The following is an 18,753-nucleotide window of genomic DNA, read 5'->3' as shown; positions in this document are numbered from 1 at the left end:
TGATATGAGTCCATTTTTGCAACCAAAAGTAAGTGCATGGAAATGTTTTGAAAAATATATGCAAGAAGTTACTACTCAGTCTTAACAAATAAGTTGATCAAAGTGAAAAATCAGCAACTCTTCTTTGATTCTTTGGAGAAGTGAGGTCACAGGGAAAACCACTGCCCCCAAATTGGATAGACAGATGATAGAGAATTACAGCTTAACTAAATCAGAAGCTCATGAGCAGAAACTCCTGCAGGAAGCAGCGCCTGGTAGAAAACCTAAAACTGTGACTGATGAATGGTTGGAGGCTCAGTATTAACAAGTCTGAGAGTTAAAAAATCCAGGGGACCTAGTCAAAACGACCTCCAGAAACTCTACTAGATCCTGACAGTGAAGATTGGAGAAAAATCCCGTTTACCCCAGGGACTGGGGAAGGTAACCATTCTGAAGTAGAGCAGAGCATTCTGTTTTTCTTAACAAATCTACCCTCAAGAGAAACTATTTACCAAAGTTTAACATGCTAGAGTTTCATCAGGGCCTAACCTGCTTGAAGGAAATACCCAACTCCAGTCAACTCTAGCCATCCTGTCCCATCTAAGGTGAGGTAGGGGTCAGGGTACTAGCAAGCATTGGTAAAGTTCACAGTCCAGAGTTATAGGCTCTCCAAAAGATGAGACCTAATCACAGAGCTGTAAAATGTTTCCCCTTCTCCCATACTTCACTACCATACCACTAGAGGCCTATTTGCCAGAGTTCCTTTCACCTAATATATCTCGATTTTAATTTAAAACTTACAAAGTACACTAAAAGAAAAAAAGTACAGTTTGAAGAAGCTGAACAAGCATCAGAACCAGAGTAAGGTACAGTAGTGATATAATTAAGATAATTACAGTCATAATTAACTATAATTAATATGCTAAGGACATTAATGAAAAGGTAGATAGCACATAGGAATACTGGATAACGTTAATTTTCTTTAAAGAAGACTTTTCAAGAGAAATTTTAAAATATTTTGAACTAAATTAAAATGAAAATAGAAACTTATCAAATATTTTGAGCTGCAGCAAAACAGTATGCTTAGAGGGAAATTTATAGCATTGAGTGCACATGTTAGGAAAGACGCTTCCACCTTTGGAAACTAAAAAATGAGGAGCAAACAAAATCCAAAATAATCAGGGGAAAAGAAATAATAAAAATTAGAGCAGAAATTAGTAGAGAAAAGTAGCAGATTTAACTGGGCACCTTGCTCAATTATGTGTTTATGTTTTTAAGTACAAAGCCAAATGTGTAGAAATATTAACACCATATTCAGGATCATGGTTTCTCTGGCTCATGAAGGAAAAAAGGTCATTGGTTAGGGGTACAATGGAGAAATTCACTTTTATGTGTGTTTGTATTATATATTTTTAAGTTTTGCTTTTTGGATTTTTCCTTTCTTTTGTAAAGAGTGTATTTTATTTCTGCATATGCAGATTTTTAATATTACTATGTTTCTTGCAATCTGAAATATTGATAATAAATACTGAAAAAACTTCAATAGCCCTCTAGATAAAGTCCGGGGAACCTAATATGGATTACAAACACCTTCATGGTTTCTCTGACCCTACTTACCTCTCTAATCTTCCCACTTCCAGTTTGTACACAACAGTCTCACCAGGCTGACCAATTTTCCTCAAAAGACCTCCTTCCTCCTCTCCAGCACAGCCAGTCCTCCTCCCCTTATCACCCATCTTTCTCTTGATAGTAAATCTTTGCTTAATTGTCCATATCTTTAGTAAAACATCTCTGGCACTTTTTCTTTGTCTGGGTTGGATACTTCTTTGTACTTCCAAAATATTTAGCACTTTCACCATCATTTACCACTTAATCATACAGTATTGCAACTGTTGATTTACTTCTCTATAGCTTCCATTAGAATATAAACCCCCAAAGTATAGAAACTTATGTCTCACTTATTCTAACATCCCTGGCCTCTGCTTAGTATTTAGCAATGATAGGCCCTCAATAAATATTTTTATAGAAATTATTTAGTTAATTAATGATAGTCTGGTTTATTTAACGTTCTTGAGGCAAGCTATAATTTTATTTTTAATGTGAACCCTGTTTTATAATCAGTATTTAGTTGGAATCATAAAATCTTACCATCCCATACTGTGGTTAGAAATTATTTCCTGAAAACAAATAAACAAAGAAACTCAAAACAGAAATCATTACCTGGAATAAAATTCTCTTCAGTCATTCACATAATAAAGTTTGGGTTAAACTAGGTCTTGCTTTTGTTTTTAGGATTAGCTCATAGTAAGCGTTCATCAGATTGCATAAACCATTCTTAGGCAATTGTGATAAAGTTCTTAAAGTTGCCTTTTATTTTTATAAATTCAAATTTGGGACTATAATAGGTATTACTCTAATGTATGGTAAATATGTACTGATACCACTTGCATTTAAATGAACCAAATAAAAATGCCATTGTTACTTATATTTTCTTCTTAGCTTACTCTTTTGCTTCATTTTCCCTAGAGCCTGTGTGCTGCTAACTAAAGACTGTGATTTTCGAATAGCTTCTAACCCCATTTGTTAAAAAAAACAATTATACCTTGATAGAAAAATACAATTTTCCTTTTCAAACAGAAGTTTATATAGCAACATGTTAGCAGCAGTATTATCCCTGAATGGTAGAGGTCGAAAGTAATTTGTCGTCTTTGTTATACTTTCTTATGCCTTATATATTTTTGAAATTTTTTAATGAAAATATTTCAAATTATATTTTGTTGAAAACTGTTCCTTTGGGAATTCCCTGGAGGTCCAGTGGTTAGGACTCAGCACTTTCACTGCTAGGGGCCTGGTTTCAATTCCTGGTGGGGGAACTGAGATCCCACAAAGCATGCAGCATGGCCAATAAATAAATAAATAAATACTTCTTTAAAAAAATTGTACTTTTGATAGTTGTTATCTTTTGTAATTCATCAGTATCTTATCATCCCCTACTTTACTTTTTACCTCTTTGGAGACAGAAACATATATTTATTCGTTCATTCAACATTGAACTTTTTTGAATATTTATAATGGGTCAAGATGTCAGACCTCTTGGGATACAAAGAGACAGATGCATAAACAGATCATTATAATACCTGTGGTAGATACAATGATAGAGTAATAAGCTTAGGATATTATGGAATTTTAGGAAATGGCACATAATGGCAATAGGGAAGATTAGGAAAAGCTTTCCTCAGGGGGAAAAAATATAAACTAATTAAGTCAGTAATGTTTTTGAGCTGTAAGTAACAGAATCCCTGACTAAGGATGGTTGAAACTAAAAAGTTATTCATTGCTCACCTAACAAAAAGGTCAGAGGCAGGTGTACTCAGGGTTGTTCTAGTAACTTAATGTCATCAAAGATAGGGTTTTACTTATCTTCCTCCTCTGTAATTCTTGGTGTATTGTCTTTTTGGTCCTGTGGTTATCACCTGAGGGTTGCCAAAGATGACACTAGCTCTAAGCATCACATAACACATCAAGGCAGGAAGAGAAATTTTAATCCCAGTCACCTCTGTTGGAAACAGGAAGAAAGGGTACTGGGGGAATAGGGAGGTTTCTGTTTGTATATATTTTTAATTTAAAAAATTTATGAGATAACGTAAAAGAAGCAATATGTTATTGGTCCTGAATTTTTTCAAATATTGTTCCTTCTGCCTGGCATCCATGGTCTCTTGAAACTTTCTCACATGTTGTATCTCAGTGCCTCATTTATAGTACCTGGTACATAGTAAATAGTAAATATTTTTGAAAGTAAAGCAGGCAGAGCAAAAACACAAGCAGTTGAACACAATAGGCAGCTAATCTCCCTAAAATATATTGTCTAAAATCAGGGAAAGTAAGTAATAAGGTAATTACAATACATGATAGGTGCAAGGATAGTGTTAATTACAAGATACTAGTAAGATTATGCTCAAAATACTTCAAGCTAGGCTTCAGCAGGACGTGAACCCAGAACTTCTAGATGTACAAGCTGAGATTAGAAAAAGCAGAGGAACCAGTGATCAAATTACTAACATTCGTTGGATCATAGAGAAAACAAAAGAATTCCAGAAAAACATCTGCTTCTGCTTCATTGACTACATGAAAGTCTTTGACTGTGTGTATCACAACAAACTGGAAAATTTCCAAAGAGATGGAAATAACAGACCACCTTACTTGTCTTCTAAGAAACATGTATGTGGGTCAAGAAATAACAGAACTGGACATGGAGAAATGAGCTGGTTCAAAATTGGGAAGAGTATGACAAGGGTTTATGTTGTCACCTTGCTTATTTAACTTACATGCAGAGTTATGCAGAGTAGATCATGTGAAATGCTGGGATGGATGACTCACAGACTGGAATCAAGATTGCCAGGAGAAGTATCAACAACTTCAGATACATAGATGATACCCCTCTACTGGCAGAAAGTGAAGAAAAACTAAAGAGCCTCTTGATGTGGGTGAAAGAGGAGAATAAAAAAGATTATTTGAAATTCAACATTCAAAAAACTAAGATCATGGCATCTGGTTCCATCCCTTCATTGTAAATAGAAGGAGAAAAAGTGGAAACAGTTACAGATTTTATTCACTTGGCCCCAAAATCACTGTGGATGGTGACTGCAGACATGAAGTTAAAAGACACTTGCTCCTTGGAAGGAAAGCTATGACAAATCTAGGTGCAGTGTATTAAAAAAGCAGACACATCACTGCCAACAAAGATGTGTATAGTCAAAGCTATTATTTTTCCAGTAATCATATATAGATGTGAAGTTGGACCATAAAGGCTGAGCACCGAAGAACCGATGCTTTCAAATTGTGCTGGAGAAGACTCTTGAGGGTCCTTTGGACTGCAAGGAAATCAAACCAGTCAATCTTAAAGGAGATCAACCCTGAATATTCATTGGAAGGACTGATGCTGAAGTTGAAGCTCTAATACTTTGACTACCTGATGCAAAGAGCCAACTCATTGGAAAAGACCCAACTCATTGGAAAAGACCCTGATGCTGGGAAAGATTGAAGGCAAAAGGTAGAGGAGGCCCAGAGGATGAGATGGTTAGATAGCATCACCAACTCAAGTGAACATGAATTTGAGCAAACTCCAGGAAATAGAAGGACAGAGGAGACTGGTATGCTACAGTCTGTGAGGTTGCAAAGAGTCAGACACAACTTAGTGACTGAACAGCAGCAACAAGATTATGTAATATTTCTGCTATTATTTTACTTTATTAAAGTAAAATTTTAAGTGTCTTATTTCATGGTCGCTCAGTCGTTCCTGACTCTTTGCGACCCCATGGATGACTGTAACCTACCAGAATCCTCCATCTATGGGATTCTCCAGGCAAGAATACTGGAGTGGGTTGCCATTTCCTTCTCCAGGGGATCTTCCTGACCCAGGGATTGAACCTGGGTCTCCTGCATTGCAGGCAGATGCTTTACCCTCTGAGCCACCGGTATCTGCCACCTAAACAAATTTATGAGTTAATGCTGTTTCTTCTTACCCCAGGACTTGGATTTCACCAGAATAAATGAAACTGCTGCCACAAATTCTTTCAGGTTACAAAGTTCAATCTTCTAAATTCTTAGTTTAGAACATTAAATTCTCTTTCCTGAAAGAGGTAATGCAGACTCTAAAACTCTTTAGTTTCATTGGAATGATTTCCAATGATAGGCTAAAATCTGGTTTAACAGAATTTGGAAACATGGAACCACATGACCACCTTACCTATTGTTTCCAAGTGTCTTCAGTGTATCCTGGGATCTAAGCCCTGAATTTACTTCAGATTGGGCCTAGATGTGACAATTGAATTTAAGGTCATGTTGCTGAAGCATGAAGTGAGCAAAAGCACTTTACAGTGGTCTTTCTGGTATTTTCAATAATAAATCCCTAAGTGGAATTCAAAAGTGGACCTTTCTAGTGTTAGATTAAGTTTTGCCATATTATAACTGTTTTTTGTCTGTCTGTTTATATTCTTCCAATAGGCCCATGAAAAGAAACACTAGAAGACTAATGCTGAATTTATGGGTACTTTCTTATAACTGGTGTGAGTTTGACGTCACACCAAGAACCTACTTTTGGTAACTCCCTGGTGCTGTAAGTCAAGTTAAGGAAACAAAAGGTATGTGATCAAAGGCCCAATTATCAGAGTTCTCCCAGTGCTTAACTTACCTTGATTGAATACATGTAAGAGATCTTATGAAGGCTGACTGAACATCTAACTGAAGCAGCATAGGAATATCTGGGTACCCACCCAGCTGGGCCCAGAGTGAATGCATTGATGTCTTCTCTGTTATTGGGTAACTCGAAGTGGATAGATCTGCATTCCAGATGGCTTGCAGTTGGTCGTCTTTTCTAGAGAATCAGAGAGCACTCCTTAAGCATCAAACTCTCCTGAGCTCCAAAGACATTCAAGATATAATTCCTATTCTCCTCCCTTCTCTTCACCACCACCCTGTCCTATAGAGCTCCCCCTGGCACTGAGGAACTTTAGTTATGGTCACTTCAACTGAGAGATGGGTTAAAATAGCAGAATTTGCAGAAATAGCTTTCTTTTTTTTTTCCCTGAAAGTTGCCTTCCCATGACTTCACCTACTAATATATTTTAAACAACTTCCTTAGCTTCATGGAGTACACATTCCATATTCAGGCTATTACCCCACCTCCACAACAATCTTTTCCCTTTCTTTCCCAAAGTTTCTACCTTTTTTTTTCTTTAAGAAAATGTTTCTAAGTTTCTTCATTGTGTATATTGAAATAATTTGTTTCTTACTAACAAAGAATCAACTTCATTTTTTTAAAGGAACTCAAAACTAGATGTTAAATTTTTAAGTAGAAATAAGCCTTTTGCAGACTAGCTAAGAAGATTAATACTTGCACCACCATTATCCACTGCACCATATCATAATTGTGGAGAAGAGGAATCTCTTGGGCAGAAAAAAAAAGCATTAATTTCCATTTATTATCCAAAGAAAGTTTAATGTAAGTCTTTCCTACCACACACCTAAATTTATTGAGAATGTTATACTTCCTTTTGTCTTCTTTAGGTAGCTTTAGGCATGGCTTTTGAACAGATTTGGTAGAGGCAGGTATTTGCTTTTTTTCAATGACCAAAGGGATAGGTTGATCGAGATTCAATTTATATGTCTCTTGAAGCTAAAAGTAAATAAATCAGAAAAAGGAAATCATGAAAAGAAAGGGCCAAAGTCTTTAGGACGATCTTCTGAGTTGGCACTAGCTAAACTATGACATATTTCCTCTTCCAAATTCTCTTTCTCCATGCCTTTTCTCCCTTCCTCCAACCACTCCTCAATCTGTACCCACCTCCAACACACAATTTCAGAGTTGGCAGTTATTAATATATAAAGACCATGGTCCTGCTTTAAGTTCTAGTTTTAGTTCTCTCATTTCCTAGCTTTGTGACTTTGGATTAGTTGCCAATTTTATTGGCACCTCTTTCTTCTCATTTCTAAAACAAGGATAATAATACAAGGTTGTTGTGAGAGTTGTATAATATGTTTGGAAAACTTCACAAATTGTGAAGAAGCACTGTGCAAATGTAATGATAGCTAACACTGACTGTCAGATGCTTTCTATATGTTAACTTGCCTGCAGTGTGGGAGACCCGAGTTCGATCCCTGGGTCAGGAAAATCCCCTGAAGAAGGAAGTGGCAGTACTCTTGACTGGAAGATCCCATGGACGGAGGAGCCTGTGGGGCTACAGTCCATAGGGTCGCAAAGAGTAGGACATGACTGAGCAACTTCACTTTCACTTTCATTAATATTTACAGTCTTATGAGATAGGTGCTATTATTATCCTCGTCTTACATATGGGGATATGAAGCTCAGAAAATTTAAGTGGCTTGCCCAAGGTCTCTTAGCAAGTATGTAGTAAAGCTGGTCTGGTAGCAGAACCAACTTGTTGACCACGATTCTGATTCACTGTAAGGTATTTATACATGTCTACCCTTTCATTCCTTTTGTTTTTCCCTCTCTTTTCTTAATACCTTCATACCTACTTCATTATCTAGATTCTAGCTTTCCTGACCCCAGACCTTTATTCATCTTTTGAAATACCCTAGACATTGTCATTCCTGTCAGACAGCTCATGACATTGCCAATTCATCTTGCCTTACTCCATCTACATTGGTCATACTTTCCAAACCCAGAACTGTCAAAAATATCCATGTTTAAGGTGAGAGAGTTTTAATATTTATATATTGTAGCTTGTAATTTCTGGAGAATTCCCTGATGGACTAGTGGTTAGAATTCTAGGTTTTCATTCCAGGCCTGGGTTCAATCCCTGGTTGAGAAACATATCCTGCAGGCTGTGTGGCATGACCAAAAAAAAAGTAACTTCTAAAAAATTCACAGCATGCCTATAATGAGAAGTTTCTCTGTACCTTCTAGAGTAGCAAGTAAGCTAATCTTATTAATTAATTACTTTAGTGAAACACAATGATGTATAAATAGAAAATATTCCTAGAACTCCAAAAACATTCCAGAGCTGCACGCTGGAGAAAGTAAGGGCAGTGTGTAATTCCAGAGCAAAGAACTCTAATCTCAGCTTTGTAACTTTTGAAAGGTCACTATCACTTCCAAAAGCAACACTGATGGTTATCAGAGTGAATTCACCCATTCACACTGGGTGAATGTCAGAGTTTAACAGGATCTTCTGTGCCTGGTACTCTGTAAGCAAGTTAGTTAACTCTTATCTCCTTTTTTGTAAATGTTTGATATTAAAACTTGCTTTCTGATAGTTTTGAGGAAGGAAGTAAACACCAAGAATCAGTTGGACAGCAATGACTTCAAGAGGTTTCATATCTAGAGGCTGGGAGGCGTGGGTTGACTAAGAGGGAGTTGAGCATTTCTGAAAGTCTCTCCCATTCTTACAGGCTTCCAGATGGTGCAGTGGTAAAAGAATCTGCCTGCCAGTGCAGGAGATGCGAGAGATGCAAGTTCAAGCCCTGGGTTGGGTAGATCCCTTGGAGTAGGAAATGGCAACCCACTCCAGTATGCTTGCCTGGGAAATCCCATGGACAGAGGAGCCTGGCAAGCTATAGTTCACAGGGTTGCAAAAGAGTTGACATGACTGAGCAACTAAACACCACCGTCAATAGATATAATTAAGTTAAGGATCTCAAGATGAGGTCATGCTGGTTTAATCAGATGGGTCCTAAATCCAATGATACATTGGCTTTATAATAGAAAAGAACAAAAAACACACTAGACAGAAGGACATGGAAAAGACAGAGGCAGAGACTGGAATTATGCAACGACAAGCCAAGGAATGCCAAGGATTGTCTATAGCCACCAGAGTCTAGAAGAGAAGCTTGGAACAAATTTCTCCCTCAGAGCATCTGGAAAGAACCAAACCATAAGAGAATACATTTCTGTTGTTTTTAAGCCATGAAATTTGTTAACAGCAGCACAGGGAACTAATATATATGGTATCTCTAGGAAACTGTTATTAATATTTTCAAACCCTGCCCCTTTCACTTTTCTTACAACAGATTGGGGAGAAGGAATAGAAAACAGATTACCTGGCTGAATAAGTACGTCATTTTCCTTAGGCACCGATTCCGTTTCTGCTCTAGAGAATTCTGCTTCTCTGTCCAGATCTGCATCACCTTTTTTTGATAATCATCAATCCTCTTCAGCATTATGTAGAGGTTCTGGGTCTCATAACTTCTTCCAGTATTCTGGATGGCTTGTAATCGTTTAATTATGTTGTTTCTTGGAAAAATGAACAAGAGTTAGGTTGATAAAATTACTGACACTAACTCAGCAAACCTGGCCTCAGTTACTTTCCATTCTCATCTCATCCTTAGCAAGTAGAGATGGTAGAGGGGTGACAGTCTTGCTTAATGTGACCTTAACCTAGTTCCCTATATGACTAAACTTTCAAAACTCTATATAACTGTCAAATTCTCATTTAACTCCTCACAGAGTTTTTAGTGTTACAGTAGTGCTTATTATTTTTTAAGGAAAGTGAAGTCGCTCAGTCGTGTCCGACTCTTTGTGACCCCATGGACTGTAGCCTACCAGGATGGAAAATCCATCCATGGGATTTTCCAGGCAAGAGTACTGGAGTGGGTTGCCATTTCCTTCTCTTAAAATACAGTAATATTTTAGTAGTGATATATATAAGACATATAGAAGGTATTTAATACCTTGAAAAAGACAAGTGTCCTTGCCTTCAAAGCACTTACAAGCCAGGTTAGAAGACTCATAAAAATTAACTGTGTCAGAGAGAGAATGAAATAAATGCTAAATAGCAGTTGATCTGTTTGAACAAAAAGGAAAATGTAATTAATTCTAACAAGAGGAATAAAGAAGGCTCCATAGGAAAATGTTGAATAAGATCTGGAGGATGTAGTACTCTGTTTTTTGTGCCACAACATTTGGGCCTAGATATTTTTTTTGCCATCCCCATTCTACAGGAGAGGAAAAGGAATCTGAACGAGTTTTCAGAAGTCACATAATTAATTAATAACAGATTTGGGAAGCAAACCCAGATCTTTCTTTCCACAATACCAATATTTCTCAAAGTGTGGACCCTAATCACATGGACTGATTCATCTTGTGGGGAGGAGGGAGGGTGGTACTTGTTGAATATGCAGATTCCAGGGCACCTCCCCAGACCTTTTGAATAAAAAAGCTTGGTGGTAGGCTTCAGGATCTGTATTTTAAACAAAATCTCAGGCAAACCTTACAGCCACTAAAGTCTGAGAAAAGGGGGATGAAGAATTCCAGATTGAGGGACTACTGTAAATACAGGCAAGACAATGAAAGTTGTATTTTGGGAGTAGAGAATAGCATGGAAATTTTTAGACCGCAGATACGTGAAAGGATACATGTTGGGGGATAAGGCTAAAACAGCTGGATTATGAAGACTTTAAAAGGCATGTTGTGGAGTTTGGATTCAGGGGGAGGTAGGCAATGGGAACACACTGAAGATATTTTTCTGAGTAAATGTGCTTTTCATGTATAGAGGAGCTTCCCTACTGGCTCAGTGGTGAAGAATCTGCTTGCAAGCAGGAGCTGCAGGAGATGCGTGCTCGGTCCCTGGGTGGGGAAGAGCCTCTGGAGGAGGGCATGGCAACCCACTCCAGTATTCTTGCCTAGAGAATCCCGTGAACAGAGGAGCCTGGCGGGTCGCGAAGAGTCGGGCCAGAAATGACTGAAGCGACTTAGTGCAACACATGCCATACATATAGAGATAGTGGGGGGAAGGGAATAACTCTTAGGTCTCCTTTGCGGGTTATAATTAATAGCTTAGAATGTACTGCATATGTGGATCATTTAATACTTAAATATACTAGCTTTCTGAATTATTTCATTTTAAATTAATTTTCCAATAGCCTTAGGGTTTTTTTTTCATATCCCATGGGTGATTTTTATTTTTCTACTTCTATGATCTTTATTGCATGTGTTTTTTTTCCAGTTTTTTTTAATTGAAGTATAATTGATCTACAATGTTGTGTTACAGCAAAGTGATATGTATACATGTGTATAAATAGTATAAATATTATAAATGTATTTACATAGTCTCCTTCAGATTCTTTTCCATTATAGGTTATTACAAGATACTAAACATAGTTCCCTGAGATTACATGTGTTTTTAATCACATGTAATCATACACATGCATCTCCTGTATCATTTCTCCATGCGTTACCAAATTCCTATCACATCCATTCCTATAAATAAAGATGTTCTCAATGAAGCAATTGGGTAACATTCTAATAACCATGTTTCATATGTATTTGAGATATAAGTGACTGTGTATATTTATAATTGAGGTATTTTATATTTATATAAAATTGAGATATAAATTTAAACTAAGTTTAAGGTGTATAATGTGTTGATTTGATGATACATTTATATACTGCAATATCGTTACCACTGTAGTGTTAGCTAATCCCTCTATCATGTCACATAATTATCATTTCTTTCCTGTGATGAGAAAAATTAAGATTTGGTCTCTTAGCAACTTTGAAGTTTACATAGTATTTTTTTTTGTTTTTTTGGTTTTTTTGCTGCACTGGGTCTTCACTGCAGTACATGGGCTCTTGGTTGCAGTGCATGAGATTCTCTAGTTGGGGAGCACTGGCTTAGTTTCCCCTCTGCAAGTGGAATCTTAGTTCCTGGACCAGGGATCGATCCTGTGTTCCCTGCATTGGAAGATGGATTCTTAAACACTGAACCACCAAGGAAGTTCCTATAAATACAGTGTTGTTGACTATAATCACTATGCTATGTATTAGATCTTCCCAATAAATTTTATTTTTCACATCAAATCTTTCCTGCTGTTTTTCTCCCTATTCACAGTCTTTTAGACTTTTCCCATGGTTTTTCCTTATTGAAATTATATGTCCCAACTTGGAAAAGTTTGCAGTTTCATTTCAAACTTAGAGATTTTATTGTTTTTGTGTTTTAAAATATAATTCAATATCTAATCACCCAGTCAAATAGCAACCACTGAGGTATCTCATTATTTAAAATTTTCTATCTAGAAATATTTTTGTTCATTTCTTCCTACCATTTGTTCGCACTCTTAGCAAACTGTACTTATATTGATAAAATACTGCCCTCATTCTAATAAATATTTTATAGAATTTGGTATAAAATTATGATTCAAAGGAAGGTGTTTTAACATTTACTGAGCATCTACTATGCATCAATCACTGTGCTGGAGATGTTATTTCTATTTTAAAATTTATGTTAAAACATTTTAATAGTTTAAAGTATATTATTTCATTTAATCATCACAATAATTCTTTGAAGTATATATCATTACATCATCAGTTTTACAAATTTGAGTCAGCACATTAAAATCTTAGCGACGTTCAGAACTAGAAACTTGAACCAAGATCTTCCTGACATTAAAGAGAAGATATGACTAAGATTTGGATATAAAACTATTACTACCCTCCTACACTGTCAAGGGGAATGTAAATTGGTATAGGCACTATGGAGAACAGTACGGAGTTTTCTTAAAAAACTAGAAATAGAGTTACCACATGATCCTACAATCCCACTTCTGGGCATATATCCAGAGAAAACTCTAATTTGAAAAGATACATGCACACAGTATTTATAGAAGCACTATTTGCAGTAACCAAGATATGGAAGCAAACTAAATATTCATCAACAGATGAATGGATAAAGATGTGGTATCTATATGTATGAATATTACTCAGTCATAAAAAATGAAATGCCATTTGCAGCATTTGGATGGACTTAGAGATTATCATCGAAGATGGCAATGGCACCCCACTCCAGTACTCTTTCCTGGAAACTCCCATGGACAGAGGAGCCTGGTAGGCTGCAGTCCATGGGGTCTCTAAGAGTCGGAGACGACTGAGCGACTTCACCTTCACTTTTCACTTTCATGCACTGGAGAAGGAAATGGCAACCCACTCCAGTGTTCTTGCCTGGAGAATCTCAGGGATGGCAGAGCCTGGTGGACTGCCATCTATGGGGTTGCACAGAGTCAGACACGACTGAAGCGACTTAGCAGCAGCAGAGATTATCATATTAAGTGAAATAAGACAGAGAGAGATAAATATCATATGATATCATTTATATTTAGAATCTAGAAAAATAATACAGGGAATTTCCTGGTATTCCAGTGGTTAGGACTCTGTGCTTCAACTATAAAGGGCATGGATTTGACCCCTAGTCAGAGAAGGCCAAAAAAAGAAAAAATATACAAATAAACTTATTTACAAAACAGAAATAGACTCACAGACATAGAAAATAAACTTATGGCTACTAAAAGGGTAACCAGGGGGTGGGGGAGATAAATTAGGAGTTTGGGATTAACATATACACATGTATACATTAACATATACACATTTGCCAACAAAGGTCCATCTAGTCAAAGCTATGGTTTTTCCAGTAGTCATGTATGGATGTGAAAGTTGGACTATAAACAAAGCTGAGCACCGAAGAATTGATGCTTTTGAACTGTGGTGTTAGAGAAGACTCTTGAGAGTCCCTTGGACAGTAAGGAGATCCAACCAATCCATCCTAAAGAAATTCAGTCCCGAATATTCATTGGAAGGACTGATGCTGAAGCTGAAACTCCAATACTTTGGCCACCTGATGCGAAGAATTGACTCATTTGAAAAGACCCTGATGCTGGGAAAGATTGAAAGTGGGAGGAGGAGATGACAGAGGATGAGATGGTTGGATGGCATAACCAACTCAATGGACATGAGTTTGAGTAAGCTCTGGGAGTTGGTGATGAACAGGGAAGCCTGGACTGCTGCAGTTCATGGGGTCACGAAGAGTCGAACACGACTGAGCGACTGAACTGAACTGAACTACACACATTACTATTCATGAAACAGGTAAACAACAAGGACCTGTACAGCACAGGAAACTATACTCAGTTTCTTGTAATAACCTATAATGGAAAAGAATCTGGAAAAAAAAAAAAAAAATATATATATATATATATAAATGAATCACTTTACAATTAACACAACATTTTAAATTAACTATATTTCAGTTTTTAATAAATAAAAAGCTTATTGCTAAAGAGTGCTAACCACCATCTGAGCTGGTAGAGTTTTGCCTCAGAGCTGATGACTGCTTGGAAAAGACCCTGATGCTGGGAGGGATTGGGGGCAAGAGGAGAAGGGGATGACAGAGGATGAGATGGCTGGATGGCATCACTGACTTGATGGGCATGGGTTTGGGTAGATTCTGGGAGTTGGTGTTGGACAGGGAGGCCTGGCGTGCTGTGATTCATGGGGTTGCAAAGAGTCGGACACGACTGAGCGAATGAACTGAACTGAACTGAACTGATGACTGCTGACTGATTAGGTAGTAGCTGCTGAAGTTTTGGGTGGCTTTGGTGATTTCTTTTTTTTTTTTTAATAATTTTATTTATTTATTTATGGTGTGTTTAGTCTCCATTGCTGCATGGGCTTTTCTCTAGTTGCAGCAAGAGGGGGCTACTCTCCAGTTAGGGTGCATGGCTTTCTCATTGCAGTGGCTTCTCTTGTTCCTGAGCATGGGCTCTAGAGCTTGCAGCCTTCAGTAGTTGCAGCATGTATGCTCAGTAGTTGCAGCTCCCAGACTCTAGAGCACAGGCTCAATAGTTGTGGTGCATAAGCTTAGTTGCTCCAAGGAATGTGGGACTTACCGGATCAAGGATCAAACCCATGTTTCTTATATTGACAGGTGGATTCTTTACCACTGAGCTATCAGGGAAGCCCTGGTGATGTCTTAACATAACACCACAATGAAGTTTCCCATATCATGTCCTTTTATGGATGATTTCTCTGTTGTGTGTAATGCATTTGATAGCATTTTACCCACAGTAGAAATTTTTAAAATTGGAGTCAGTCCTCTCAAACCCTGCTACTACTTTATCAATGAAGTTTATGTAATATTGTACATCCTTTGTTGTTATTTCAGCAATCTTGTCAGCATCTTCATCAGAAATAGATTCCATCTCAGGAAACCACTTTCTTCACTCATCCATAATGCAACTCCTCATCTGTTCAAGTTTCATCATGAGATTGCAGCAATTCAGTCATATCATTAGGCTCCACTTTTAATTCTAGTTCTCTTGCTATTTCCACCACATCTGCAGTTACTTCTTCCTCTGAAGTCTTGAACACCTCAAAGTCATCCATGAAGGCTGGAATTATCCTCTCAACTCCTGTTCATGTTGATATTTTGCCTTCTTTCTCTGAATCATGAATGACCTTTTAAACAAAATATTTATTTATTTTGGCTTCATCGAATCTCAGTTGCAGCAGGCAGGATCTTTGTTGCAGTGCATGGACTCTCTAGTTGTGACACGTGGGTTCAATAGTGGCGATACTCAGGCTCAGTTGCTCTGCAGCATGCGGGATTTTAGTTCCTTGACCAGGGATCAAAGCTGCATCCCCTGCGTTGCAAGGTGGACTTTTTAACCACTGGACTGCCAGGAAAATCCTATGAGTGACCGTAATGGCATCTAGAAAGGTGAATGCTTTCCAGAAGGTTTTCAATTGACTTTGCCCAGATCCATCAAAGAAATCATTATCAATGGCAGCTACTGTATAACCTTATGAAATGTATAATAAGACTTAAATGTCTTAAAAGGCAGAATTACTCCTTGATCTGTGGGCTGCAGAGTGAATACTGTGTTGGCAGGCATGAAAACATCATAAAATAATTCTGCATCTTCAATAGAGCTCTTGGGTGACCAGGTGCATTGTCAATGAGCAGTAATATTTTAATAATCTTTTTAAAAAAGTAATAATATTTTTTTCTGAGCAGAATATCTTAACAGTAGGCCTAAAATATTTAGTAAACCATGTTGTCAACAGTTGTGCTGTCATCTAAGTTTTGTTGTTTCATTGATAGAACATAGGGAGAGTGAAATTAGCATAATTCTGAAGAACCAAAGGATTTTTGGAGTGGTTAATGAGCATTGACTTCAAATAAAAGTCACCAGTTGCATTAGTCCCTACCAAGGAAGTCAGCCTGTCTGAAGCTCTGAAGCCTTGAAATCAGTCATTGACTAATCCTCTGTAGCTATGAAAATCCTAGATGGCATATTCTTCCCATATAGACTGTTTTATATACATTGAAAATCTAGTTTTTTTTAGTGTAGCCACCTTCATTATTTTAACTATATCTGGATAACTTGCTGCAGTTTCTGTATCAGCACTTGCTGCTTTACCTTGCATTTGATGTAATGAAGAGGCTCCTTTTCTTAAACATCATAAATCAACCTCTGCTAGCCTTAAACGTTCTTCTGCAGCTTCCTCACCTCTTTCAGCCTTCATAGAATTGAAGAGAATTAGGGCCTTGGTCTAGATTAGGCTTTCCATTAAGGGAATGTTCTGGCTGATTTGATCTTCTATCCATACTACTAAAATTTTCTTCACATCAGCAATAAGACCGTCTTTCTTATCATTTGTAAGATTCACTAGAGTAGCACTCTTGATTTCCTTCATGAACTTTCCTTTGCATTCAACAACTTAGCTAATTGGTGCAAAAGGCCTAGCTTTCAGCCTTTCTTGGCTTTCAACTTGCCTTGCTTGCTAAGTTCATTCATAATCTAGCTTTTGACTTAAAAGTGAGAGACTTGAGACTCTTCCTTCCACTTTAACACTTAGGAGCCTTTGTAGGGTTATTAATTGGCCTAACTTCATTATTATTATGTGTCTCAGGGGATAGAGAGGCCCAAGGAGAGGGAGAAAGATGGAGGAATGGCCAGTTGGTGAAGCAGTCAGAACATACAAACATTTATCATTTAAATTTGCCACCATCTTATGTGGATATAGTTCATCATTCCTTGAAACAATTACTCTTTTCACACACACACACACATACACACACTTTGCTTCTTGCTTCCTTTCTTTGTTCTGCTACACTCTCTGCCTTTGCTGCCTTAATGACTCTTACCAGGCCTTTGAGACATAGTTCAAAAGTCTGAACACCTAGAAGCTTCACCTAACTCTTGTGTTTGCTCAGTCTTCTGTATAGAGTTGGTGATATACCATCATTGTTCTTTCCACCTCATACTATATAGTCATCTGTTTGTGTGATTGTTTTTGAGGAGACTTTGAGTGCCCTTGAGGCAGGAATATGGTTTATCCATTTTTGTATCCTTCCACCCTCCACCCTCTGGGCCTAACTCACCCTGTCATGTTTTTAAAATGTTGATGATGAACTAAATGATAAGTTAAATCCTATCTATCACTACCACATTTAGTATCTTTAAGAACTTTCTTCAATACGTATGGAAATGAAATGTTTCATTATCAGCACATGGTATAATTTTATATCCTCTCCATCATTGCTTCTCAGGTATATTAACACTGATCATATGGTAATGTAACTCTAAAACAGTACTTTAGTATTTAAATATGAAATCTTTACTTACAGAGGTTCTACAAAAATTTCTTTATTCAAAAAAATTTATATTATTATAGTTTACATTTTCTTTCTAATACAATGTCACAATCTTCTTAACTTAGCCATTTTTATTATGGAATTGTTCATCTGTCAGTATGTAATTCTTTGTTAGACTTGTTGGTGATTTGATCATTATAATATTAAATATTAAAGAAGAGCTTACTGAAAAATGAATGAATTGATCCTTGATGGGATTAAAGTTTTGTGTATAAATTAAATATTGTTGTGAAATGTTGATCTGTCTATTTCAGTTTTTAAATGATTTTACCAAAACAGGTCACATCATGTCACTTAGGTCTTCAAAATATTTAATAATTAAAAACAAACTTAATTGCCATGTAAAAATTAAATTGTCAAAGAACTTCCCACAAAAGTACCAAGTTCATATATTAGCATAGGTAAAAATCTGTCAAACTTAAAAAGAACAGCTAATTTTATCATTAAATTGTTCTACAGCATAGAAAAGAAAGTTTTCACATTTTTAAAATGATGCCAAACTTAAAATTATACCAAAATTTGACAAAGAAAGCACCAAAAAATAAATAAATAAATAAACCACCAGTCAAACTTATGAATGGAAATCAGTACAAAATAAAATCCTAAATAAAGTATTAGCAAATATAACACATTCAAAGAAGGATACTGGGTTGGCCAAAATGTTCATTCAGGTTTTTCTGTAAGATGCTACAGAAAAACCCGAACAAATTTTTTGCCAACCCAATACAAATAGGATTTATTCCAAGGATGCAATGATAGTTTAAAACATTAGTCATATTACTAAATCTTAGGAGAAAATATTTTCTCTAATAACCATGAAAATGAA

The 18,753-nt window shown here is 36.8% G+C and overlaps 1 protein-coding gene across 1 annotated transcript in view; it reads right to left on the bottom strand.

Annotated features, from left to right (window-relative positions):
- Nucleotides 1-18,753, bottom strand: part of FAM186A (family with sequence similarity 186 member A) — a 90,004-nt gene that overhangs the window by 9,379 nt on the left and 61,872 nt on the right. The window contains 3 exon segments of the mRNA XM_065935063.1: nucleotides 6,170-6,352; nucleotides 7,002-7,153; nucleotides 9,541-9,733. Of these exon segments, the coding sequence (XP_065791135.1) occupies nucleotides 6,170-6,352; nucleotides 7,002-7,153; nucleotides 9,541-9,733 (528 nt within the window).

Source organism: Muntiacus reevesi, chromosome 4, assembly GCF_963930625.1.
Source record: "Muntiacus reevesi chromosome 4, mMunRee1.1, whole genome shotgun sequence".
NCBI lineage: Eukaryota > Metazoa > Chordata > Mammalia > Artiodactyla > Cervidae > Muntiacus > Muntiacus reevesi.
This window is presented reverse-complemented; position numbering and strand designations above follow the sequence as displayed.